The sequence below is a fragment of the Anomaloglossus baeobatrachus genome, chromosome 3, assembly GCF_048569485.1.
Source record: "Anomaloglossus baeobatrachus isolate aAnoBae1 chromosome 3, aAnoBae1.hap1, whole genome shotgun sequence".
In the NCBI taxonomy this organism is placed as follows: Eukaryota; Metazoa; Chordata; class Amphibia; order Anura; family Aromobatidae; genus Anomaloglossus; species Anomaloglossus baeobatrachus.
This window is the reverse complement of record NC_134355.1, coordinates 17,282,830-17,310,252: the sequence shown is the minus strand read 5'-3', so window position 1 is coordinate 17,310,252 and position 27,423 is coordinate 17,282,830. Positions and strand designations below refer to the sequence as shown.

At 44.6% G+C, this 27,423-nt stretch overlaps 1 protein-coding gene across 1 annotated transcript in view; it reads left to right on the top strand.

The window, feature by feature from the left end:
* LOC142297141 (uncharacterized) overlaps nt 1–27,423 on the top strand; it is an 88,573-nt gene that overhangs the window by 32,969 nt on the left and 28,181 nt on the right. The window contains exons 8-14 of the mRNA XM_075341417.1: nt 3,905–5,105; nt 6,441–6,534; nt 25,336–25,446; nt 25,559–25,726; nt 25,813–25,936; nt 26,056–26,162; nt 26,569–26,620. Of these exons, the coding sequence (XP_075197532.1) occupies nt 3,905–5,105; nt 6,441–6,534; nt 25,336–25,446; nt 25,559–25,726; nt 25,813–25,936; nt 26,056–26,162; nt 26,569–26,620 (1,857 nt within the window). The remainder of the gene's footprint in view (nt 1–3,904; nt 5,106–6,440; nt 6,535–25,335; nt 25,447–25,558; nt 25,727–25,812; nt 25,937–26,055; nt 26,163–26,568; nt 26,621–27,423) is intronic.

Here is a 27,423-nt window from a genome sequence, read left to right as displayed (position 1 = left end):
AGAACTGGCAGTGTTCGTACCCCCAGAAGGTATTTTCTGGTCAAAGTCCATTTTTTTGCTTCCCTGAGTTGGGCTTCCTCTTTGTCCAGGTGCCACGGGACACTGCTCTGACTCCTGCTCCATCAAGGCCTCAATCAGCAGATCCATGGATTTGTCTGCCATCTCTATTCTTCTCTGCTCACAGAGGTTGATCAGAGCCTCCTTATTCTGCTTCTTATACAAGACTGCCATATCAGTGAACAGCCTTTTGCAAAATAAAAAGATAGAAAAGGGGAGGGGAAAGAATTTGCCACTATTTCTAAATAAGAACCTTGAAGAACTGGCTCATTCTTCGAAAAAATACCAGTCCTTTAGTACATGGGATAATTGCTTGAACCATCCACTAATGTTCTACTAAAAGTAAACTCTATCCCACCATTCTGCCACCAAGTTGTCACGTACACACTTCGCTATACGTGACCTAAGTTGTGCCTACAAGGGTTAATTTATCTCATCTCACTTAATCCAGCACTAAATTTTTGTTATAGACTATAAAGGAAGCATAACTCACACCCCGACTACACAACACGCTGCCACCACTCATCGAACACACGGGGTGATGAGTCCCCAAAATATACGACTGCCTGACTATCAAAAGGGTCATTGTAAAAAGTAAGTCCACATTTATTAAATAATTCACAATACGGCATATATATTTTTGCTGAAGAGTATATCCATGTGTAATTTTGGTTTAGCATTGCATCATGGAAGGCAAAACTTCATAAGATGGACAAAACCAGTTGTCACTAAAACATATAAATACCGCACCATGTGACACACAGGGGGGCTCACTTCCCTCGAGGGCCATCTCGGAAGCAACACGTGTGAAATCTAAAGCAAGATTCCCGATGGAGCACATATTCGAGGCTTACAGCATGTCAGAAGGCCTAACTAATTCAGAAACCAGAAAAAGATGAATGAAAGAACCAAACCTTTACTGATTTAGTAGAGAAATAGACTATTATCCACTAGAAACTCAAAAAATCTATAACGTAAGATAAAGGAAAATACTTTTTTTCTTTTCTGTAACTGATCAATACACAATGAACTTATCACGCTGTACAAAGGGCTAGTAAGACGTTGTACAGCGTATCACCCACTAGGTGGCAGCAGAGTAGTGAAGGAGAGAAAGTCACACTGTAACAGAAAGGCAGCTGAAGTACAGCAGAGTAACTTCAGCAGGCAGAAAACAGGCGAACCACCAGCGGGCAATAGAGTAGTCAAACAATCAGAGTCTAACCAGAAAAGTCAAGTCAAACTAACTTAAAGCCAGTGCTATACTGGCACTATCAGGCTGATTCTATACAGACCTTTAGTTGTCAGCTCGGATGTATAAGTTATGAAACAAAAGCAAGTAAAGCTTGTAAAATGAGCAACTTTTTGAGTGACAGCAGCTGAGGATCAGATAATAGCTGGGTTGGGTATTCATAGTGATTCCCGCCCCCCTGCCTGTTCGTCCTTCCCCTATCTGTTATTTATGCTAATTCTATTATAGAATCGTTTTAATAAGTGACTAGAAGGACCTGTGCTGATGTCATACCCATGTGACTAGAAGGGGCGGGGCCTCAGCCAACATAGCTGATACCAGAAAGCAACATTTTTCTGTTATACTCGGGTGGCCAGGTCGCAACCATCTGAGTGTCCAACTGCTCTAGTCTTAATGAGTACCGAGTACCCGAGCATGGTCGTGCTCGCTCATCACTACGGAGGAGTTAATGAGTGTGTGTATGCCTTACTGAGAGAATATGTTGGATTGCTTTCAGATGTGTTTGGCCAGGAATTGCCACACTTGTAATAATTGTGAATCCTCTTTTACCCCTGGATTACTTGTTAGGCTGCGTTCACATGCAGCATTTATTTTCAGCAGCTAAAACCTGCACTCTTGGCGGTATAAACGTTGCATTTAAAACCCAAGTTTTGCTATATTTTTGCTGCAGTTATTTTTTTTTCGAAGGGTGCACATTATATGTGTGATTTGCCTACAGTACATGTTTAATAAAGTTCTATTCACCAAAAATGTAGCAAAACCTGTTTGCTTTCTTTTTTTGCAACATTTTTGCACTTTCTCATTTCTTTCTATGGGTGAAAAAAGACGAGGCAAAACTGCTGAAAGAATTGACATGCTGCAGATATCAAAACTGCTGCAGTGCTCAAATTAAGGCCCATTTCACACGTCAGTGAAAAACACAGACGTTTTTCACTGGCGTGTAAAACACGCACGTGTCCCTGCGTGTGCCGTGAATCATGGCACACGTGGGTTGTCTAAGTGCAATCCGTTCTCCGTGGCCCGTGATTGCACTTAGAAATCAACTCACCTGCGCCCGCTCCCGCTCTCCATGGTGCTGATCGCTCCCGCGGTGCAGCATCCGGCCGGCGCTGACCCCTGCAGCAGCTGCTTCCGGGTCGGCTGTGTCGTGCATCATTAATATGCGCGACAGTAATCAGCCGGCTTAGAAGCAGCAGGCTGCACGGGCTGCATAGAGCGCGGCTGAAGCCGGGTGAGTAAAAATGTTCATTATTTTAAATGCACGTTTTTTTCTGGCACGTGTTTCACGGACCACACCACTGCGTGGTCCGTGGGACATCAGTGATGCCAGAAAAAAATGGACATGTCTCCGTGCGGCAATCACGCACACGCGGGTACGCCGCACGGAGACACGTGCAGTGATAAATCACTGACGTGTGAGCAGACCCATTCATTATAATGCGTCCGCGTATGTAAGTGATTCTGGTACGTATAAAAAAAAGCACAAACGTCCCAGAATCACTGATGTGTGAAAGGGGCCTTAGTCAGGAAAAAAAAAACTAGCATGTGCATGAAATGTCATCGCTTTTCCTGGTAATAGAAAATGTAGCTTGTAAAATACGTAGCAAAATTAAAATAAATAAAAAATAACAATCCTGCAACTATGCTGCATTCACCATAGCTTCATCCTTCACTGGAGGTTGACCAAGATGTTTTCTGGATGTATATTTATTCCATCTGTCCATTTATTCATTGGGAAGCTTGAGTTCTTATTTTTGCATTTATAATACAATAAGTAAAACCTTAAAAAAAAAAAAAAGCTTATAGAATATGTTGGTCTTAGATTCTTGCCAAAGAGCAAGTGTAGGGGTGTAGCTATAGCTGAGGGAGTGTTACGCTAGTCGGTGTGGACCCACTGTGCCACAGCCCTGGCTCAATCTGGAGGGGAGTAACTAAGCGACTACCTTGTCTTCACTAGAGGTGATAGGCTTGTGCTGGAAAGTAGCCGCCAGGTGCTATTTCTGGGGCTATCTCGGCACTGTGGTAGCTGACCCTAGGGGTCGAGGATGGGCACAGGTGCAGACAGGTCGGCCTGGTGCAGACCAGATGGCTGGTTCAGTGGGTACAGCAGTTACGGCAGGTACTAGAACACAGGTAAGTGTTAGCAGGTACAGGTAACGGACACAGGTTACAGAGAACTGGAAAGAGACCTAACAACTGGCAGCATGTTTCTATCAATATAAAAAAAAAAAGAAGTTGCTCAGGCACCTCTCATAGGGGGAGAATGCCTTAAATACCTAGTGCCTCTCAGCCATAGGCTGAGAGGCATTTCCAGGTTAGGACATGCTTACCCTTGAAGAGCAAGAAGGCTTGTGCCCTAAGCACACTCCCAGGAGACCTGAGTGGCGCAGGCAGGAGATACAGCAGCAGATGGCACTGTTGAGCAGCTGGAAAGGTGAGTGTGCCAGCATGTTTGCCGGGAGGGGAAGGCAGGACACTGCAGGGACGCCATTGCTGGCATTACAGGGAGGAGATGTAGGGTGAGTTAGCTTTGTGAGAAGAGTTATATGGTTTAATTTTATTATATAATGGATCACCAACCAATGTTTCTTTTTCCAGGTGAAGATCTGATGAGAGGTTCTGATGGACATCATCTCTGTTCTCCACATCTCAAAGTAGAAGATAATAGTGCACAAACTAATTCTATAACTCCTAATATGTATATAGTACTTTACAGCACAGATCTATCCACTGGTACTGCTGATCACAAGATACCATCATCTAATGAGTCACTGATTGTCAAACAAACAACTGGACCTAGGCAGGAGAAATCATTTGCATCTGGGGAACAATTGAATAACCACTATGATCAGTCTATGCAAGAAAGAATTCACAAAGATGAAAATCCATTTCCATGTTCAGAATGTGGCAGCTGTTTCCGCTATAAATCATGGCTTGAAAGACATCAGACATGTCACACAGGGGAGATGCCATTTTCCTGTTCGGAATGTGGCAAATGTTTCCGCTCTAAATCATCTCTGGTTGTACATGAGCGAACTCACACAGGGGAGATGCCATTTTCCTGTTCGGAATGTGGCAAATGTTTCCGCTCTAAATCATCTCTGGTTGTACATGAGCAAACTCACACAGGAGAGAAGCCATTTTCATGTTCAGAATGTGGGAAACATTTTAGCCAGAAATCAAATCTTTTGGTACATCTAAGAATTCACACAGGAGAAAAGCCTTTTTCATGTTCGGAATGTGGCAAATGTTTTATCATGAAATCCGTTCTTGAGGAACATCAAAGATCTCACACAGGAGAGAAGCCATTTCCATGTTCAGAATGTGGGAAATATTTTGGAAGGAAATCAATTCTTAGGGAACATCAAAAAACTCACACAGGGGAAAAGCCATATTCATGTTTGGAATGTGGGAAATGTTTTGGCAAGAAATCATATCTTATGGAACATCGTCGAAGTCACACAGGGGAGAAACCATTTACGTGTTTTGAATGTGGGAAATGTTTTGGCCACAAATCAGGTCTTATTAAACATCAAAGAACTCACACAGGGGAAAAGCCATTCTCATGTTCAGAATGTGGGAAATGTTTTACTCAGAGTTCAAGTCTTGTTAAACATCATACAATTCACACAGGGGAGAAGCCATTCTCATGTCCAGTATGTGAGAAATGTTTTCCCCAAAGGTCAGGTCTTGTTAAACATCAGAGAACTCACACAGGAGAGAAGCCATATTCATGTTCAGTATGTGGGAAATGTTTTTCACACAGGTCAGCTTTTGTTAAACATCAGAAAACTCACAGGTGAGAAGCCTTTACCGATAGTGTAAGGGTATATGTACATGGCGCTTTTTTTTTTTTTTACAGTTAAAACCAATTTTCTTGTGCTACCCAGGAAACACTCCTTCTTTGGGGAGTTATTGAGGAGTTTTAATTTACTGAAAAAGATTTAGAAAGGTTTTTATTTTTAGAAAAAAAAACATTTTCCTCTGAAAGTTTTTTGGGGGCAGTCTCTTTAATTGGACAGTTGTAGTTTGGAACATTTTCCATCAGGTTGCACTTAAATATAGTGAGATACATATATTTACCACAACTTATTTTTCTATACCTGAAGTGTAAGAAAATGCTCAAAAGAATGATCATATGAAAAGTAAAGTGGTTTTAGAGTAGAAATGAATGGGAAGTGTATTTTCAGTTACTTTCAGTGATGTTTCAGGTGTTTTTTCAGAGCAGACACCCGCTAAAAAACTTACAAAAAAAAAAAAACCTCAGTGTGCACATACCCTCTTTTTAGGAGACCACCATAACCACCATTGGTATTTCCCTTGTCATATCTTTAAACTTGTCAAAAAGTTGGATATTGACTAAAAGGGCCACTTAATATGGTGGTTATGGTGGTCTCCTAAAAAGAGTCACCCCTCGGCTGGGCCCTTCCCGGAGGGATATCTGGCTGGTTTCTGTGTTGAGACTCCTAACAGAGGCTCCATGAACCTTTTTGATTTGCATATTTCCCAGTGGGCAATGTACTTAGGATTTCACAGTCTTGAGCGCCCTCGATGGCTGCCGGCAGTGTTTTCTCTGGCTGGTCTCCCCGAGATCAGTGATTGTTTTACTTTTAGGGGGCTGGCAGGGCCCCGCATTTTAATGGTTACAGTGCTGGCTGGGGAGGAGGGCCAGCACCTCTTTCCTATCATCTTGACAGGCTATGGGTATTACTTTCCCACCATCCTGACAGGCGGGTGGAACACTTTCCCCTCCTCCTGGAGTACCTCAGAATTCGTGCTTTTCATTAAGCAGCTACCACCATCCATGTCGTAGTTTGTCATGACACTGACAAACTGCACGCAACCACCTTCCTCATGGTCACCATGCCTGTCTTCATCCACCTTAGCGCTGACGTTTACTCCTTTGAGGGGATCTTCAGTTACCTCACTCCGCAGTTTGACATGGCTAACTTCTCCTGTACAATGAAACACATCACTCTGTGATACCTCCCGATCAGTGCTGATCATGGAGCAGCTACCACCGGCCCTGTCACAGTCGAACATGACATAACAAGCTGTATGGAACCACGTTCTCATGGTCCTCATGGCGGTCTCCCATCACCCTTAGTGCTCATTCTTACTTCTTGATCCTCAGGAACATCACTTTGTGGAGTGAATGGCTGAGTTCCCCGGTGCAATCAAACACTTTATTGTCATGCAAGACATTGATATTCATATTTACAGCATCAGTACTTGGAATACATGAACTATCAGGTTAGGGAGGGTTGTCAGGAAGGTATTGAGTGACCAACTGTCCCAGATCAGTTCCCAATAAAACATTGGAGGGGAGGTTCTCTGCTGCATTCTGCAGCCTCTCTCTAGGCTCAGTGTTCTGCAGCCTCTCTCTTGGCCCGGCGTTCTGCAACCTCTTTCTGGGCCTGGCATTCTACAGCCTCTCTCTGGGCCCGGCGTTCTGCAGCCTCTCTCTTGACCCGGTGTTCTGCAACCTCTTTCTGGGCCTGGAATTCTACAGCCTCTCTCTGGGCCCGGCGTTCTGCAGCCTCTCTCTGGGCCCGGCGTTATGCAGCCTCTCTCTGGGCCCGCCGTTCTGCAGCCTCTCTCTGGGCCCGGCGTTCTGCAACCTTTCTCTGGGCCCGGCTTTCTGCAGCCTCTCTCTGGGCCCAGTATTCTGCAGCCTCTCTCTGGGCCCGGCGTTCTGCAGCCTTTCTCTGGGCCCGGCATTCTGCAGCCTCTCTCTGGGCCCAGTATTCTGCAGCCTCTCTCTGGGCCCAGTATTCTGCAGCCTCTCTCTGGGCCCAGTATTCTGCAGCCTCTCTCTGGGCCCGGCATTCTGCAGCCTCTCTCTGGGCCCGGCGTTCTGCACTCTCTCTCTGGGCCCGGCTTTCTGCAACCTCCCTCTGGGCCCGGCGTTCTGGAGCCTCTCTCTGGGCCCGGCGTTCTGCAACCTCTCTTTGGGCCCGGTGTTCTGTAGCCTCTCTCTGGGCCCGGCGTTCTACATCCTCTCTCTGGGCCCGGCGTTCTACATCCTCTCTCTGGGCCAGTATTCTGCAGCCTCTCTCTGGGCCCGGCATTCTGCAACCTCTCTCTAGGCCGGTGTTCTGCAGCCTCTCTCTGGGCGTGGCGTTCTACATCCTCTCTTTGGGCCCAGTATTCTGCAGCCTCTCTCTGGGCCTGGCGTTCTGCAGTCTCTCTCTGGGCCCGGCGTTCTGCAGCCTCTCACTGGGCCCAGTATTCTGCATCCTCTCTCTGGGCCCAGTATTCTGCAGCCTCTCTGGGCCCAGTATTCTGCAGCCTCTCTCTGGGCGCGGCGTTCTGCAGCCTCTCTCTGGGCCCGGCATTGTGCAGCCTCTCTCTGGGCCCGGGACTCTGCAGCCTTTCTCACAGCCCAGAGAGCCTCTATCTCAGTCTGTTGGTACTATAGAATAAGCTGCAGGCGTATACTGGCATGATTTGCTCCCAGCTTTTGTAAGGCCAGTTGCAAAGAACAGTCCATGCTCTCTTCAGAACTGGCAGTGTTCGTACCCCCAGAAGGTATTTTCTGGTCAAAGTCCATTTTTTTGCTTCCCTAAGTTGGGCTTCCTCTTTGTCCAGGTGCCACAGTACACTGCTCTAACTCCTGCTCCATCAAGGCCTCAATCGGCAGATCCATGGATTTATCTGCCGTCTCTATTCCTCTCTGCTCACAGAGGTTGATCAGAGCCTCCTTATTCTGCTTCTTCTACAAGACTGCCATATCAGTGAACAGCCTTTTGAAAAATAAAAAAGATAGAAAAGGGGAGGGGAAAGTATCTGCCACTCTTTCTAAGAACCTTGAAGAACTGGCTCATTCTTCGAAAGGTTACCAGTCCTTTAGTACATGGGATAATTGCTTGAACCATCCACTAATGTTCTACTAAAAGTAAACTCTATCCCACCATTCTGCCACCAAGTTGTCACGTACACACTTCTCTATACGTAACCTGAGTTGTGCCTACAAGGGTTAATTTATCTCACCTCACTCAATCCAGCACTCAACCTCTGTTAAAGGCTATAAAGTGAGCATAAATCACACCCCGACAATCAACACGCTGCCATCACTCATCGAACGCACGGGGTGATGAGTCCCCAAAATATACGACTGCGTGACTATCAAAATGGTCATTGTAAAAAGTAAGTCCACATTTATTAAATAATTCACAATACATAGGCATCTATATATTTTTGATGAAGAGTATATCTGTATGTAATTTTGGTTTAGCATTGCGTCATGCAAGGCAAAACTTCATAAGATGGACAAAACCAGTTGTCACTAAAACATATAAATACCGCACCATGTGACACACAGGGGGGTTCACTTCCCTCGAGGGCCATCTCGGAAGCAACACATGTGTGAGCTAAAGCAAGATTCCCGATGGAGCACATATTCGAGGCTTACAGCATGTCAGAAGGCCTAACCCATTCAGAAACCAGAAAAAGATGAATGAAAGAACCAAACCTTTACTGATTTAGTAGACTATTATCCACTAGAAACTCAAAAAATCTATCACGTAAGATAAAGGAAAATATTACTTTTTTCTTTTCTGTAACTGATCAATATACAATGAACTTATCACGCTGTACAAAGGGCTAGTAAGACGTTGTACAGCGTATCACCCACTAGGTGGCAGCAGAGTAGTCAAGGAGAGACAAAGTCACACTGTAAGGCTACTTTCACACCTCCGGTTTTTCTTCTGCGGCACAATCCGGCACTTTGCAGGAAAATCGCAACCGTTTTTTTTTTGCTGCCGGTTGCGATTTTCCTGCATAGACTTTAATTAGTGCCGCATTGTGCCGCATGGCCTTGCGTTCCATCCGGTTTTTGCCGCATGCGGCAGATTTAGCCGATGCGGCGGCCGGATGGAACGTTGCCTGGCACGTTTTTTCGTGCGGCAAAAAAAACCGCATCGCGCCGCATTCGGCCGATGCGGCGCATCTCTCAATGCATGCCTATGGCGGCCGGATGCGGCGCGATGCGGCAAATACCGCATCCGGCCGCCGCATGCGGTTTTTGCCACTGCGCATGCTCAGTAGCATGCCGCAAGCGGCAAAAACCGGGCGGGCCGCATGGGAAAAACTTATGCAAAGGATGCAGTGTTTTCACCGCATCTGTTGCATAGCTTGCACAGCCGGATTGAGCCGCAGGGCTCAAGCCGGATGTGTGAAAGTAGCCTAACAGAAAGGCAGCTGAAGAACAGCAGAGAAACTTCAGCAGGCAGAAAACAGGCGAACCACCAGCGGGCAATAGAGTAGTCAAACAATCATGGTCTAGCCAGAAAAGTCAAGTCACTGCAAAGGGAAGATCAAAATCAAGTCAGAAAACAGAACCGAGTCGGTAGCCAGGAGATCAGGTCTGCAGAGGGAAACGCAAACAACAGACAGGAGCAGGAAGTCAGGGATCAGGATAGGCAGGGAGGCAGGACAGATCGGGAACACTCATCAGAGCCAGTATACATGCTGCAAGGCAGAAATATCACTGGCACTGAACTATAGGTAGAGAGGCAATATATAGCGTCCTGGGATCCAGAACAAGGCACGGGAAGTTAAACCCTGACATGGCCAGGCCGGAGCTGGGTGTAACCAGCAGCAGAGAAAAGCCGTCCTGGATCATGACAGAACTTTTTTTATTTTTGTCAACCATATTTATTTTATTTAAAATACATTTATTTTTAAATCTTAAAGTCTATCTTTCTTGCACCTCATCGCATTCTTACTTAGAAAAATAAGTAAGTAATATATTTTTTAACAGTCCCACACTGTCTGTAAGGCTATGGATTCTTTAGAGCATACAAGGATCAAACATACTAAAGTTTTAAGCTGTATTATAAAAATACAGTACTTACAATAAAAATGTATAAAAGATAAAAAACAACCTACAAATATGCAATCAGTTCATAAAACCATAGATTGGTAACTTCAAGGGTCAACCAACTGTGAGTGCAGGTTTTCCTAAATCATCCCAGCTATATGCTTATCCAGTTTTTGCTTGAAGATTGCCTCCTGTGGTCGCCTGTTCCTCTCTATGACTGCCCTCAGTGTCAGAAAGTTTTTCCTAATGTCTAATCTGAATCTCCTTCCTTTTAGTTTCCTCCTGTTGCTTTTTGTACTTCCTTGTGCTAATGAGAATAGGGTGGTTCACTCAGCACTGTGACCACCTTTCAGATATTTGTAGACCGCTATTAAGTCTCCTCTCAGCTTTCTCTTTAGTTCTTGTACCCGGTCTTCATGACTAGGTTTGCAGATCTTCTACCTTCTTGGTGTCTCTTCTCTGGACTTGCTCCAATATATCAATGTCTTTCTTGAATTGGGGCACACAGAACTGTACACAGTATTCCAGGTGGGGTCTGACCAGGGCAGAGTATAGAGGAATAATCACCTCTCTGGATCTAGATTCAATGCTTGTCTTGAAACATCCCAGAATGTTGTTGGCCTTTTTAGCTGCAGCTCCGCATTGTTGGCTCATGTTGAATCTGGCATTTTCTATTATGTCACAGTCCTTTTCCCTGGAGTTGTCACCTAGTTTTATTCCTTCCATACTATATATGCTTTTTACATTTCTTTTACCCAGATGTAGGACTTTGCATTTGTGTCTGGTAAACACCATTCTGTTCTCCTCGGCCCATTGCTCGAGTGTCTAGATCCTTCTAAGTCCGCTCTCTTTCCTCTCTAGTATTGGCTATTCCTCTTATCTTAGTATCATCTGTGAATTTTATGAGTTCCCCAATAATTCTGTTGTCCAAATTATTTATAAAGATATTACACAGCACTGTGCCCAGGACAGAGCCTTGTGGACATTACACAGCACTGTGCCCAGGACAGAGCCTTGCGGACATTACACAGCAGTGGGCCCAAGACAGAGCCTTGCGGACATTACACAGCACTGGGCCCAAGACAGAGCCTTGCGGACATTACACAGCACTGTGCCCAGGACAGAGCCTTGCGGACATTACACAGCACTGGGCCCAGGACAGAGCCTTGCGGACATTACACAGCAGTGGGCCCAAGACAGAGCCTTGCGGACATTACACAGCACTGTGCCCAGGACAGAGCCTTGCGGACATTACACAGCACTGGGCCCAGGACAGAGCCTTGCGGACATTACACAGCAGTGGGCCCAAGACAGAGCCTTGCGGACATTACACAGCACTGGGCCCAAGACAGAGCCTTGCGGACATTACACAGCACTGTGCCCAGGACAGAGCCTTGCGGACATTACACAGCACTGGGCCCAGGACAGAGCCTTGCGGACATTACACAGCAGTGGGCCCAAGACAGAGCCTTGCGGACATTACACAGCACTGGGCCCAAGACAGAGCCTTGCGGACATTACACCTTGTGGCACCCCGCTTTTGACTTTTCTCCAGATTGATGTGCAGCCATTTAATATTACTCGTTGCGCCCGATCATTACGCCAGTTGTGAATCATCTAACTGATGTTTTGTCAATTCCATACTTGATCATTTTTTCAATGACGATGTCATGTGATACTTTATCAAATGCCTTACTGAAGCCAGATATATATTATATCCACAGCATTCCCCTGCTCTATATACTATATCCACAGCATTCCCCTGCTCTATATACTATATCCACAGCATTCCCCTGCTCTATATACTATATCCACAGCATTCCCCTGCTCTATATACTATATCCACAGCATCCCCCTGCTCTATATACTATATCCACAGCATTCCCCTGCTCTATATACTATATCCACAGCATTCCCCTGCTCTATATACTATATCCACAGCATTCCCCTGCTCTATATACTATATCCACAGCATTCCCCTGCTCTATATACTATATCCACAGCATTCCCTGCTCTATATACTATATCCACAGCATTCCCCTGCTCTATATACTATATCCACAGCATTCCCTGCTCTATATACTATATCCACAGCATTCCCCTGCTCTATATACTATATCCACAGCATTCCCCTGCTCTATATACTATATCCACAGCATTCCCTGCTCTATATACTATATCCACAGCATTCCCTGCTCTATATACTATATCCACAGCATTCCCCTGCTCTATATACTATATCCACAGCATTCCCTGCTCTATATACTATATCCACAGCATTCCCCTGCTCTATATACTATATCCACAGCATTCCCTGCTCTATATACTATATCCACAGCATTCCCTGCTCTATATACTATATCCACAGCATTCCCTGCTCTATATACTATATCCACAGCATTCCCCTGCTCTATATACTATATCCACAGCATTCCCTGCTCTATATACTATATCAACAGCATCCCCCTGCTCTATATACTATATCCACAGCATTCCCCTGCTCTATATACTATATCCACAGCATTCCCCTGCTCTATATACTATATCCACAGCATTCCCTGCTCTATATACTATATCCACAGCATTCCCCTGCTCTATATACTATATCCACAGCATTCCCTGCTCTATATACTATATCAACAGCATCCCCCTGCTCTATATACTATATCCACAGCATTCCCCTGCTCTATATACTATATCCACAGCATTCCCCTGCTCTATATACTATATCCACAGCATTCCCTGCTCTATATACTATATCCACAGCATTCCCTGCTCTATATACTATATCCACAGCATCCCCTGCTCTATATACTATATCCACAGAATTCCCCTGCTCTATATACTATATCCACAGCATCCCCTGCTCTATATACTATATCCATAGCATCCCCTGCTCTATATACTATATCCACAGCATTCCCTGCTCTATATACTATATCCACAGCATTCCCCTGCTCTATATACTATATCCACAGCATCCCCCTGCTCTATATACTATATCCACAGCATCCCCCTGCTCTATATACTATATCCACAGCATTCCCCTGCTCTATATACTATATCCACAGCATTCCCCTGCTCTATATACTATATCCACAGCATCCCCTGCTCTATATACTATATCCACAGCATTCCCCTGCTCTATATACTATATCCACAGCATTCCCTGCTCTATATACTATATCCACAGCATTCCCCTGCTCTATATACTATATCCACAGCATTCCCCTGCTCTATATACTATATCCACAGCATTCCCCTGCTCTATATACTATATCCACAGCATTCCCCTGCTCTATATACTATATCCACAGCATTCCCCTGCTCTATATACTATATCCACAGCATTCCCTGCTCTATATACTATATCCACAGCATCCCCTGCTCTATATACTATATCCACAGCATTCCCCTGCTCTATATACTATATCCACAGCATCCCCCTGCTCTATATACTATATCCACAGCATTCCCCTGCTCTATATACTATATCCACAGCATTCCCCTGCTCTATATACTATATCCACAGCATTCCCTGCTCTATATACTATATCCACAGCATCCCCTGCTCTATATACTATATCCACAGCATTCCCCTGCTCTATATACTATATCCACAGCATTCCCCTGCTCTATATACTATATCCACAGCATCCCCCTGCTCTATATACTATATCCACAGCATCCCCTGCTCTATATACTATATCCACAGCATTCCCCTGCTCTATATACTATATCCACAGCATCCCCCTGCTCTATATACTATATCCACAGCATTCCCCTGCTCTATATACTATATCCACAGCATCCCCCTGCTCTATATACTATATCCACAGCATCCCCCTGCTCTATATACTATATCCACAGCATCCCCTGCTCTATATACTATATCCACAGCATCCCCTGCTCTATATACTATATCCACAGCATCCCCCTGCTCTATATACTATATCCACAGCATCCCCTGCTCTATATACTATATCCACAGCATCCCCTGCTCTATATACTATATCCACAGCATCCCCTGCTCTATATACTATATCCACAGCATTCCTCTGCTCTATATACTATATCCACAGCATCCCCCTGCTCTATATACTATATCCACAGCATCCCCTGCTCTATATACTATATCCACAGCATTCCCTGCTCTATATACTATATCCACAGCATTCCCCTGCTCTATATACTATATCCACAGCATTCCCTGCTCTATATACTATATCCACAGCATTCCCTGCTCTATATACTATATCCACAGCATTCCCCTGCTCTATATACTATATCCACAGCATTCCCTGCTCTATATACTATATCCACAGCATTCCCTGCTCTATATACTATATCCACAGCATTCCCCTGCTCTATATACTATATCCACAGCATCCCCCTGCTCTATATACTATATCCACAGCATCCCCCTGCTCTATATACTATATCCACAGCATTCCCCTGCTCTATATACTATATCCACAGCATTCCCCTGCTCTATATACTATATCAACAGCATCCCCCTGCTCTATATACTATATCCACAGCATCCCCCTGCTCTATATACTATATCCACAGCATCCCCTGCTCTATATACTATATCCACAGCATTCCCCTGCTCTATATACTATATCCACAGCATTCCCTGCTCTATATACTATATCCACAGCATTCCCCTGCTCTATATACTATATCCACAGCATCCCCCTGCTCTATATACTATATCCACAGCATCCCCTGCTCTATATACTATATCCACAGCATTCCCTGCTCTATATACTATATCCACAGCATTCCCCTGCTCTATATACTATATGCACAGCATTCCCCTGCTCTATATACTATATCCACAGCATTCCCTGCTCTATATACTATATCCACAGCATCCCCCTGCTCTATATACTATATCCACAGCATTCCCTGCTCTATATACTATATCCACAGCACCCCCCTGCTCTATATACTATATCCACAGCATTCCCCTGCTCTATATACTATATCCACAGCATTCCCCTGCTCTATATACTATAGTCCACAGCATCCCCTGCTCTATATACTATATCCACAGCATCCCCCTGCTCTATATACTATATCCACAGCATCCCCCTGCTCTATATACTATATCCACAGCAACCCCCTGCTCTATATACTATAATCCACAGCAACCCCATGCTCTATATACTATATCCACAGCATTCCCTGCTCTATATACTATATCCACAGCATTCCCCTGCTCTATATACTATATCCACAGCATTCCCTGCTCTATATACTATATCCACAGCATCCCCTGCTCTATATACTATATCCACAGCATTCCCCTGCTCTATATACTATATCCACAGCATTCCCTGCTCTATATACTATATCCACAGCATTCCCCTGCTCTATATACTATATCCACAGCATTCCCCTGCTCTATATACTATATCCACAGCATTCCCTGCTCTATATACTATATCCACAGCATCTCCCTGCTCTATATACTATATCCACAGCATTCTCCTGCTCTATATACTATATCCACAGCATCTCCCTGCTCTATATACTATATCCACAGCATTCCCCTGCTCTATATACTATATCCACAGCATTCCCTGCTCTATATACTATATCCACAGCATCTCCCTGCTCTATATACTATATCCACAGCATTCTCCTGCTCTATATACTATATCCACAGCATCCCCCTGCTCTATATACTATATCCACAGCATCCCCCTGCTCTATATACTATATCCACAGCATCCCCTGCTCTATATACTATATCCACAGCATCCCCCTGCTCTATATACTATATCCACAGCATTCCCCTGCTCTATATACTATATCCACAGCATTCCCCTGCTCTATATACTATATCCACAGCATCTCCCTGCTCTATATACTATATCCACAGCATTCCCTGCTCTATATACTATATCCACAGCATTCTCCCTGCTCTATATACTATATCCACAGCATTCCCCTGCTCTATATACTATATCCACAGCATTCCCCCTGCTCTATATACTATATCCACAGCATCCCCTGCTCTATATACTATATCCACAGCATTCCCCTGCTCTATATACTATATCCACAGCATTCCCCTGCTCTATATACTATATCCACAGCATCCCCCTGCTCTATATACTATATCCACAGCATCCCCTGCTCTATATACTATATCCACAGCATTCCCTGCTCTATATACTATATCCACAGCATTCCCCTGCTCTATATACTATATGCACAGCATTCCCCTGCTCTATATACTATATCCACAGCATTCCCCTGCTCTATATACTATATCCACAGCATCCCCCTGCTCTATATACTATATCCACAGCATTCCCCTGCTCTATATACTATATCCACAGCACCCCCCTGCTCTATATACTATATCCACAGCATTCCCCTGCTCTATATACTATATCCACAGCATTCCCCTGCTCTATATACTATATCCACAGCATCCCCTGCTCTATATACTATATCCACAGCATTCCCCTGCTCTATATACTATATCCACAGCATCCCCCTGCTCTATATACTATATCCACAGCAACCCCCTGCTCTATATACTATATCCACAGCAACCCCATGCTCTATATACTATATCCACAGCATTCCCCTGCTCTATATACTATATCCACAGCATTCCCTGCTCTATATACTATATCCACAGCATTCCCCTGCTCTATATACTATATCCACAGCATTCCCCTGCTCTATATACTATATCCACAGCATTCCCCTGCTCTATATACTATATCCACAGCATCTCCCTGCTCTATATACTATATCCACAGCATTCTCCTGCTCTATATACTATATCCACAGCATCTCCCTGCTCTATATACTATATCCACAGCATTCCCCTGCTCTATATACTATATCCACAGCATTCCCCTGCTCTATATACTATATCCACAGCATCTCCCTGCTCTATATACTATATCCACAGCATTCTCCCTGCTCTATATACTATATCCACAGCATCTCCCTGCTCTATATACTATATCCACAGCATTCCCCTGCTCTATATACTATATCCACAGCATTCTCCCTGCTCTATATACTATATCCACAGCATTCCCCTGCTCTATATACTATATCCACAGCATTCCCCTGCTCTATATACTATATCCACAGCATCCCCTGCTCTATATACTATATCCACAGCATTCCCCTGCTCTATATACTATATCCACAGCATTCCCCTGCTCTATATACTATATCCACAGCATTCCCTGCTCTATATACTATATCCACAGCATCCCCCTGCTCTATATACTATATCCACAGCATTCCCCTGCTCTATATACTATATCCACAGCATCCCCTGCTCTATATACTATATCCACAGCATTCCCCTGCTCTATATACTATATCCACAGCATTCCCCTGCTCTATATACTATATCCACAGCATTCCCCTGCTCTATATACTATATCCACAGCATTCCCTGCTCTATATACTATATCCACAGCATTCCCCTGCTCTATATACTATATCCACAGCATTCCCCTGCTCTATATACTATATCCACAGCATTCCCCTGCTCTATATACTATATCCACAGCATTCCCCTGCTCTATATACTATATCCACAGCATTCCCCTGCTCTATATACTATATCCACAGCATTCCCCTGCTCTATATACTATATCCACAGCATTCCCCTGCTCTATATACTATATCCACAGCATTCCCCTGCTCTATATACTATATCCACAGCATTCCCTGCTCTATATACTATATCCACAGCATTCCCTGCTCTATATACTATATCCACAGCATTCCCCTGCTCTATATACTATATCCACAGCATTCCCCTGCTCTATATACTATATCCACAGCATTCCCCTGCTCTATATACTATATCCACAGCATTCCCCTGCTCTATATACTATATCCACAGCATTCCCCTGCTCTATATACTATATCCACAGCATTCCCCTGCTCTATATACTATATCCACAGCATTCCCCTGCTCTATATACTATATCCACAGCATTCCCCTGCTCTATATACTATATCCACAGCATTCCCTGCTCTATATACTATATCCACAGCATTCCCCTGCTCTATATACTATATCCACAGCATTCCCCTGCTCTATATACTATATCCACAGCATTCCCCTGCTCTATATACTATATCCACAGCATCCCCTGCTCTATATACTATATCCACAGCATCCCCTGCTCTATATACTATATCCACAGCATTCCCTGCTCTATATACTATATCCACAGCATTCCCCTGCTCTATATACTATATCCACAGCATCCCCTGCTCTATATACTATATCCACAGCATTCCCCTGCTCTATATACTATATCCACAGCATTCCCCTGCTCTATATACTATATCCACAGCATTCCCCTGCTCTATATACTATATCCACAGCATTCCCTGCTCTATATACTATATCCACAGCATTCCCCTGCTCTATATACTATATCCACAGCATTCCCCTGCTCTATATACTATATCCACAGCATTCCCCTGCTCTATATACTATATCCACAGCATCCCCCTGCTCTATATACTATATCCACAGCATTCCCCTGCTCTGTATACTATATCCACAGCATTCCCCTGCTCTATATACTATATCCATAGCATTCCCTGCTCTATATACTATATCCACAGCATTCCCTGCTCTATATACTATATCCACAGCATTCCCCTGCTCTATATACTATATCCACAGCATTCCCCTGCTCTATATACTATATCCACAGCATTCCCCTGCTCTATATACTATATCCACAGCATCCCCCTGCTCTATATACTATATCCACAGCATTCCCCTGCTCTATATACTATATCCACAGCATTCCCCTGCTCTATATACTATATCCACAGCATTCCCCTGCTCTATATACTATATCCACAGCATTCCCCTGCTCTATATACTATATCCACAGCATCCCCTGCTCTATATACTATATCCACAGCATCCCCTGCTCTATATACTATATCCACAGCATCCCCTGCTCTATATACTATATCCACAGCATTCCCTGCTCTATATACTATATCCACAGCATTCCCCTGCTCTATATACTATATCCACAGCATCCCCTGCTCTATATACTATATCCACAGCATTCCCTGCTCTATATACTATATCCACAGCATTCCCCTGCTCTATATACTATATCCACAGCATTCCCCTGCTCTATATACTATATCCACAGCATTCCCTGCTCTATATACTATATCCACAGCATCCCCTGCTCTATATACTATATCCACAGCATCCCCTGCTCTATATACTATATCCATAGCATCCCCTGCTCTATATACTATATCCACAGCATTCCCCTGCTCTATATACTATATCCACAGCATCCCCCTGCTCTATATACTATATCCACAGCATCCCCTGCTCTATATACTATATCCACAGCATTCCCCTGCTCTATATACTATATCCACAGCATCTCCCTGCTCTATATACTATATCCACAGCATTCCCCTGCTCTATATACTATATCCACAGCATTCCCCTGCTCTATATACTATATCCACAGCATTCCCCTGCTCTATATACTATATCCACAGCATTCCCCTGCTCTATATACTATATCCACAGCATTCCTCTGCTCTATATACTATATCCACAGCATTCCCCTGCTCTATATACTATATCCACAGCATTCCCCTGCTCTATATACTATATCCACAGCATTCCCCTGCTCTATATACTATATCCACAGCATTCCCCTGCTCTATATACTATATCCACAGCATTCCCCTGCTCTATATACTATATCCACAGCATTCCCCTGCTCTATATACTATATCCACAGCATTCCCTGCTCTATATACTATATCCACAGCATCCCCTGCTCTATATACTATATCCACAGCATTCCCCTGCTCTATATACTATATCCACAGAATTCCCCTGCTCTATATACTATATCCACAGCATTCCCCTGCTCTATATACTATATCCACAGAATTCCCCTGCTCTATATACTATATCCACAGCATTCCCCTGCTCTATATACTATATCCACAGCATTCCCCTGCTCTATATACTATATCCACAGCATTCCCCTGCTCTATATACTATATCCACAGCATTCCCCTGCTCTATATACTATATCCACAGAATTCCCCTGCTCTATATACTATATCCACAGCATCCCCTGCTCTATATACTATATCCACAGCATTCCCTGCTCTATATACTATATCCACAGCATTCCCCTGCTCTATATACTATATCCACAGCATCCCCCTGCTCTATATACTATATCCACAGCATCCCCCTGCTCTATATACTATATCCACAGCATCCCCCTGCTCTATATACTATATCCACAGCATTCCCCTGCTCTATATACTATATCCACAGCATTCCCCTGCTCTATATACTATATCCACAGCATTCCCCTGCTCTATATACTATATCCACAGCATTCCCCTGCTCTATATACTATATCCACAGCATTCCCCTGCTCTATATACTATATCCACAGCATTCCCCTGCTCTATATACTATATCCACAGCATTCCCTGCTCTATATACTATATCCACAGCATTCCCCTGCTCTATATACTATATCCACAGCATTCCCCTGCTCTATATACTATATCCACAGCATTCCCCTGCTCTATATACTATATCCACAGCATTCCCCTGCTCTATATACTATATCCACAGCATTCCCCTGCTCTATATACTATATCCACAGCATTCCCTGCTCTATATACTATATCCACAGCATTCCCCTGCTCTATATACTATATCCACAGCATTCCCCTGCTCTATATACTATATCCACAGCATCCCCCTGCTCTATATACTATATCCACAGCATTCCCCTGCTCTATATACTATATCCACAGCATTCCCCTGCTCTATATACTATATCCACAGCATTCCCCTGCTCTATATACTATATCCACAGCATTCCCTGCTCTATATACTATATCCACAGCATTCCCCTGCTCTATATACTATATCCACAGCATTCCCCTGCTCTATATACTATATCCACAGCATTCCCCTGCTCTATATACTATATCCACAGCATCCCCTGCTCTATATACTATATCAACAGCATTCCCCTGCTCTATATACTATATCCACAGCATTCCCTGCTCTATATACTATATCAACAGCATCCCCCTGCTCTATATACTATATCCACAGCATTCCCTGCTCTATATACTATATCCACAGCATCCCCTGCTCTATATACTATATCAACAGCATTCCCCTGCTCTATATACTATATCCACAGCATTCCCCTGCTCTATATACTATATCCACAGCATTCCCCTGCTCTATATACTATATCCACAGCATTCCCCTGCTCTGTATACTATATCCACAGCATTCCCCTGCTCTATATACTATATCCACAGCATTCCTCTGCTCTATATACTATATCCACAGCATTCCCTGCTCTATATACTATATCCACAGCATTCCCTGCTCTATATACTATATCCACAGCATCCCCCTGCTCTATATATACTATATCCACAGCATCCCCCTGCTCTATATACTATATCCACAGCATCCCCCTGCTCTATATACTATATCCACAGCATTCCCTGCTCTATATACTATATCCACAGCATTCCCCTGCTCTATATACTATATCCACAGCATTCCCCTGCTCTATATACTATATCCACAGCATCCCCCTGCTCTATATACTATATCCACAGCATTCCCTGCTCTATATACTATATCCACAGCATTCCCCTGCTCTATATACTATATCCACAGCATTCCCCTGCTCTATATACTATATCCACAGCATTCCCCTGCTCTATATACTATATCCACAGCATTCCCCTGCTCTATATACTATATCCACAGCATTCCCTGCTCTATATACTATATCCACAGCATTCCCCTGCTCTATATACTATATCCACAGCATCTCCCTGCTCTATATACTATATCCACAGCATCCCCCTGCTCTATATACTATATCCACAGCAACCCCCTGCTCTATATACTATATCCACAGCATCCCCCTGCTCTATATACTATATCCACAGCATCCCCCTGCTCTATATACTATATCCACAGCATCCCCCTGCTCTATATACTATATCCACAGCATTCCCCTGCTCTATATACTATATCCACAGCATCCCCCTGCTCTATATACTATATCCACAGCATTCCCCTGCTCTATATACTATATCCACAGCATTCCCCTGCTCTATATACTATATCCACAGCATTCCCCTGCTCTATATACTATATCCACAGCAACCCCCTGCTCTATATACTATATCCACAGCATTCCCCTGCTCTATATACTATATCCACAGCATCCCCCTGCTCTATATACTATATCCACAGCATCCCCCTGCTCTATATACTATATCCACAGCATCCCCTGCTCTATATACTATATCCACAGCATTCCCCTGCTCTATATACTATATCCACAGCATTCCCCTGCTCTATATACTATATCCACAGCATCCCCCTGCTCTATATACTATATCCACAGCATCCCCCTGCTCTATATACTATATCCACAGCATTCCCCTGCTCTATATACTATATCCACAGCAACCCCCTGCTCTATATACTATATCCACAGCATTCCCCTGCTCTATATACTATATCCACAGCATCCCCCTGCTCTATATACTATATCCACAGCATCCCCCTGCTCTATATACTATATCCACAGCATCCCCTGCTCTATATACTATATCCACAGCATTCCCCTGCTCTATATACTATATCCACAGCATCCCCCTGCTCTATATACTATATCCACAGCATCCCCTGCTCTATATACTATATCCACAGCATTCCCCTGCTCTATATACTATATCCACAGCATTCCCCTGCTCTATATACTATATCCACAGCATTCCCTGCTCTATATACTATATCCACAGCATTCCCCTGCTCTATATACTATATCCACAGCATTCCCCTGCTCTATATACTATATCCACAGCATTCCCCTGCTCTATATACTATATGCACAGCATTCCCCTGCTCTATATACTATATCCACAGCATTCCCTGCTCTATATACTATATCCACAGCATCCCCTGCTCTATATACTATATCCACAGCATCCCCCTGCTCTATATACTATATCCACAGCATTCCCCTGCTCTATATACTATATCCACAGCATCCCCCTGCTCTATATACTATATCCACAGCATCCCCCTGCTCTATATACTATATCCACAGCATTCCCCTGCTCTATATACTATATCCACAGCAACCCCCTGCTCTATATACTATATCCACAGCATTCCCCTGCTCTATATACTATATCCACAGCATCCCCTGCTCTATATACTATATCCACAGCATCCCCCTGCTCTATATACTATATCCACAGCATTCCCTGCTCTATATACTATATCCACAGCATCCCCCTGCTCTATATACTATATCCACAGCATCCCCTGCTCTATATACTATATCCACAGCATTCCCCTGCTCTATATACTATATCCACAGCATTCCCTGCTCTATATACTATATCCACAGCATTCCCCTGCTCTATATACTATATGCACAGCATTCCCCTGCTCTATATACTATATCCACAGCATCCCCCTGCTCTATATACTATATCCACAGCATCCCCCTGCTCTATATACTATATCCACAGCATTCCCCTGCTCTATATACTATATCCACAGCATTCCCCTGCTCTATATACTATATCCACAGCATCCCCTGCTCTATATACTATATCCACAGCATTCCCTGCTCTATATACTATATCCACAGCATTCCCCTGCTCTATATACTATATCCACAGCATTCCCCTGCTCTATATACTATATCCACAGCATTCCCCTGCTCTATATACTATATCCACAGCATTCCCCTGCGCTATATACTATATCCACAGCATTCCCTGCTCTATATACTATATCCACAGCATTCCCCTGCTCTATATACTATATCCACAGCATTCCCCTGCTCTATATACTATATCCACAGCATTCCCTGCTCTATATACTATATCCACAGCATTCCCTGCTCTATATACTATATCCACAGCATTCCCTGCTCTATATACTATATCCACAGCATTCCCTGCTCTATATACTATATCCACAGCATCCCCCTGCTCTATATACTATATCCACAGCATCTCCCTGGTCCAACCATTCAGTGACTTTGTTGTAGAAGGAAATCCGGTTGGTCTGACGACGTATTGGTCATAAAGCCGTGCGGCTCTGGTAATTAAGGCTGCTTTCACACATCCGGCTTGAGCTCTGCGGCTCAATCCGGCTGTGCAAGCTATGCAACGGATGCGGTGAAAACACCGCATCCTTTGCATAAGTTTTTCCCTTGTGGCCCGTCCGGTTTTTGCCGCTTGCGGCATGCTACTGAGCATGTGCAGTGGCAAAAACCGCATGTGGCGTCCGGATGCGGTTATTGCCGCATCGCGCCGCATCTGGCCGCCATAGGCATGCATTGAAAAATGCGCCGCATCGGCCGAATGCGGCGGGATGCGGTTTTTTTTTGCCGCACGAAAAAACGTGCCAGGCAACGTTCCATCCGGCCGCCGCATCGGCTAAATCTGCCGCATGCGTCAAAAACCGTATGGAACGCAAGGCCTTGCGGCACAATGCGGCACTAATTAAAGTCTATGCAGAAAAAACGCAACCGGCAGCAAAAAAAAACGGTTGCGATTTTCCTGCAAAGTGCCGGAGTGTGCCGCATTGCAGAAACCGGAGGTGTGAAATCAGCCTAATGCCGTCACATCCAGGAACCTAAATAAATGTTCTTTGACAATTTGCTCGCAGATTTTTCCTGCTATGGAGGTCAGGCAGGGCAGTTACTGGTATACACAGACCCTTACTCTGAGAACAGCCCCAGGACACAGTGTATAGGGGTCCGCACTCCTCCAGCCTCCGTCACATCGCTCTGCATTGTACACTGTATACACAGCTCTCCATTCTGGACACCGAGGTGATAGCACATCGGAGGAGGAGGGAGGACACAACTCTATGTGGGAGGAGACTGCACATGTATCCTAGCAACTGTAATGATTTTAAAGTCATGTGATCAGTGACATGACAGGGAGGAGTACACAGTGCATCACTTCCTGTCATGTGACCGTATACTGGCGTCCTAGATCCTCTAACAGATCACATGACTGTGACATCATCACAGGTCCTAGGAAGCTACATCTGATCAGGTCCCTTATGATCAGGAGGACTCTTTCCCTTTACTAGACGCTGATCCTTCCCATCAGCGGCCCCCCGAGGATGGAGCAGGACAGAGAGCACATGGCGGCTCGGATATTAGACCTCACCCTGGAGATAATCTACTGGATCACTGGAGAGGTGAGAGCTTCACATCACATCCCTCTGATCTCTAGGAATAAAGCAGGGAAATGACGGGGAAGGTGGAGGATTCTCAGCCTCTGTGTAGTGACCGGCGTCTCCCCATACACAGGATCACACAGTAGTGAAGACGTCGTCTGGGGAGTGTGTGACCCCCCGTGTGTCAGGAGGGCGGAGCAGGACCCCGAGTGCCATCACCGAGCCTCCACCTCATTCACTGATACATGAGCAGAAGATCCTAGAACTGACCCACAGGATCACTGAGCTGCTGAGCGGAGAGGTGAGCGCTGCCGGGAATGCTGGGACATTATACAATACCGCTGCCGGGGGAGGGGTCCGCTAATGACGGCTCATTGTGTGTGTCAGGTCCCTATAAGGTGTCAGGACGTCACCGTCTATTTCTCCATGGAGGAGTGGGAGTATCTAGAAGGACACAAGGATCTGTACAAGGAGGTCATGATGGAGGATCCCCCGTCCATCACATCCCCGGGTAAGAGGAGAGCGTCCTGGGCTGTAGAGGAGAGGACAGGTCTGAGAGTCGTCTAGATTCCCCATCATCTGCTCATCACATACAGACAATGTATTCATCACTGCCGTTATTTCCTACAGATGGATCCAGTCAGAGAAATCCCCCGGAGAGAAGTCCCCGTCCTCTATATTCCCAGGATCAGCCAATAAAGGAGGAAGATGTCTCCCGGGATCATCAGGTGGATGAGGTTAGATTTCTTCAGATCCTCTATAGATTGATGTAATGAAGCTTCCACTAATCCCCTCCGCCCGCCGTGTACTGGAGGATTTATGTGACTTCAGTTGCAGTCAATAGTGACTACATAATAAAATTATAGAAACTTTAGCTGTAAGTTCACCACAAAGTAGTAGAACGCGAGCTCTGACTCCAGGAAAGAAGGTTCAATATCCATCAGTGATGATAAAAGGCTTCTCTACTGTAAAAGCAGTGGCAGTGGTGGTAATGTAAGGACTGGTGTTAATGAGCACAGCGCCCCCTTCACACTGCTGTGGACTGAGATGATGTTATGCAGAGGAATAATAGCAACTATGTGTAAATTACTTAAACTTTGTTTCTTTTTTTTTTCTCATCTTTATAATTTGGGAATATTGTAGGAAAGTTCTAGTGGAACAAAGTGTGGACTCGAAAACCCCACATCAGTGACGGGTAAGGGCGACGCATAAAACTTTATACCGTAAATGTCTTTATTATATGTTTATATTATTAATGGAATTGCTGATAGGAAATTCAGGAAAAATGTCTTTCCTCATAGTTGTTACTACTATTAATTTAGTGCAATATTTTCCCTCATTCTGCCGGACACTGGTGCAGGGTGATATAACATGGACACAAACATGATTGGAGTGAAGGTTACATGATACCATAAGTCTAATTTGTCAATGTGGCCGCCATGGGGATCACGTCATACCTACAAGGGCAACATGCCGTCTCCTCATACTGAGAATTTGATGGGAAAGGCAGGAAAGTTAAGGGTGCTTTACACGCTGTGACATCGCTCACGATATATCGTTGGGGTCACGTCGTTAGCGACATCGCAGTATGTGACATCAAGGAGCGATGATCAACGAGTGCAAAAACGTGAAAAAACGTTGCTCGTTGACACGTCGCTCCTTTTCAAAATATCGTGGCTGCTGCAGATACGATGTTGTTCGTCGTTCCTGCGGCAGCACTAATCGCTACGTGTGACACCGCAGGAACGAAGAACATCTCCTTACCTGCCTCCACCGGCAATGGGGAAGGAAGGAGGTGGGCGGCATGTTCCGGCAGCTCATCTCGCCCCTCCTCTGCTGTTGGACGGTAGCCGTGTGATGTCGCTGTGACGCCGCCCCCCCTTAGAAAGGAGGCGGATCGCCGGCCAGAGCAACGTTGCAGGGAAGGTAAGTCCGTGTGACGGGTGTAAGCAATGTTTGCGCCACGGGCAGCGATTTGCCCGTGACGCACAACCGACG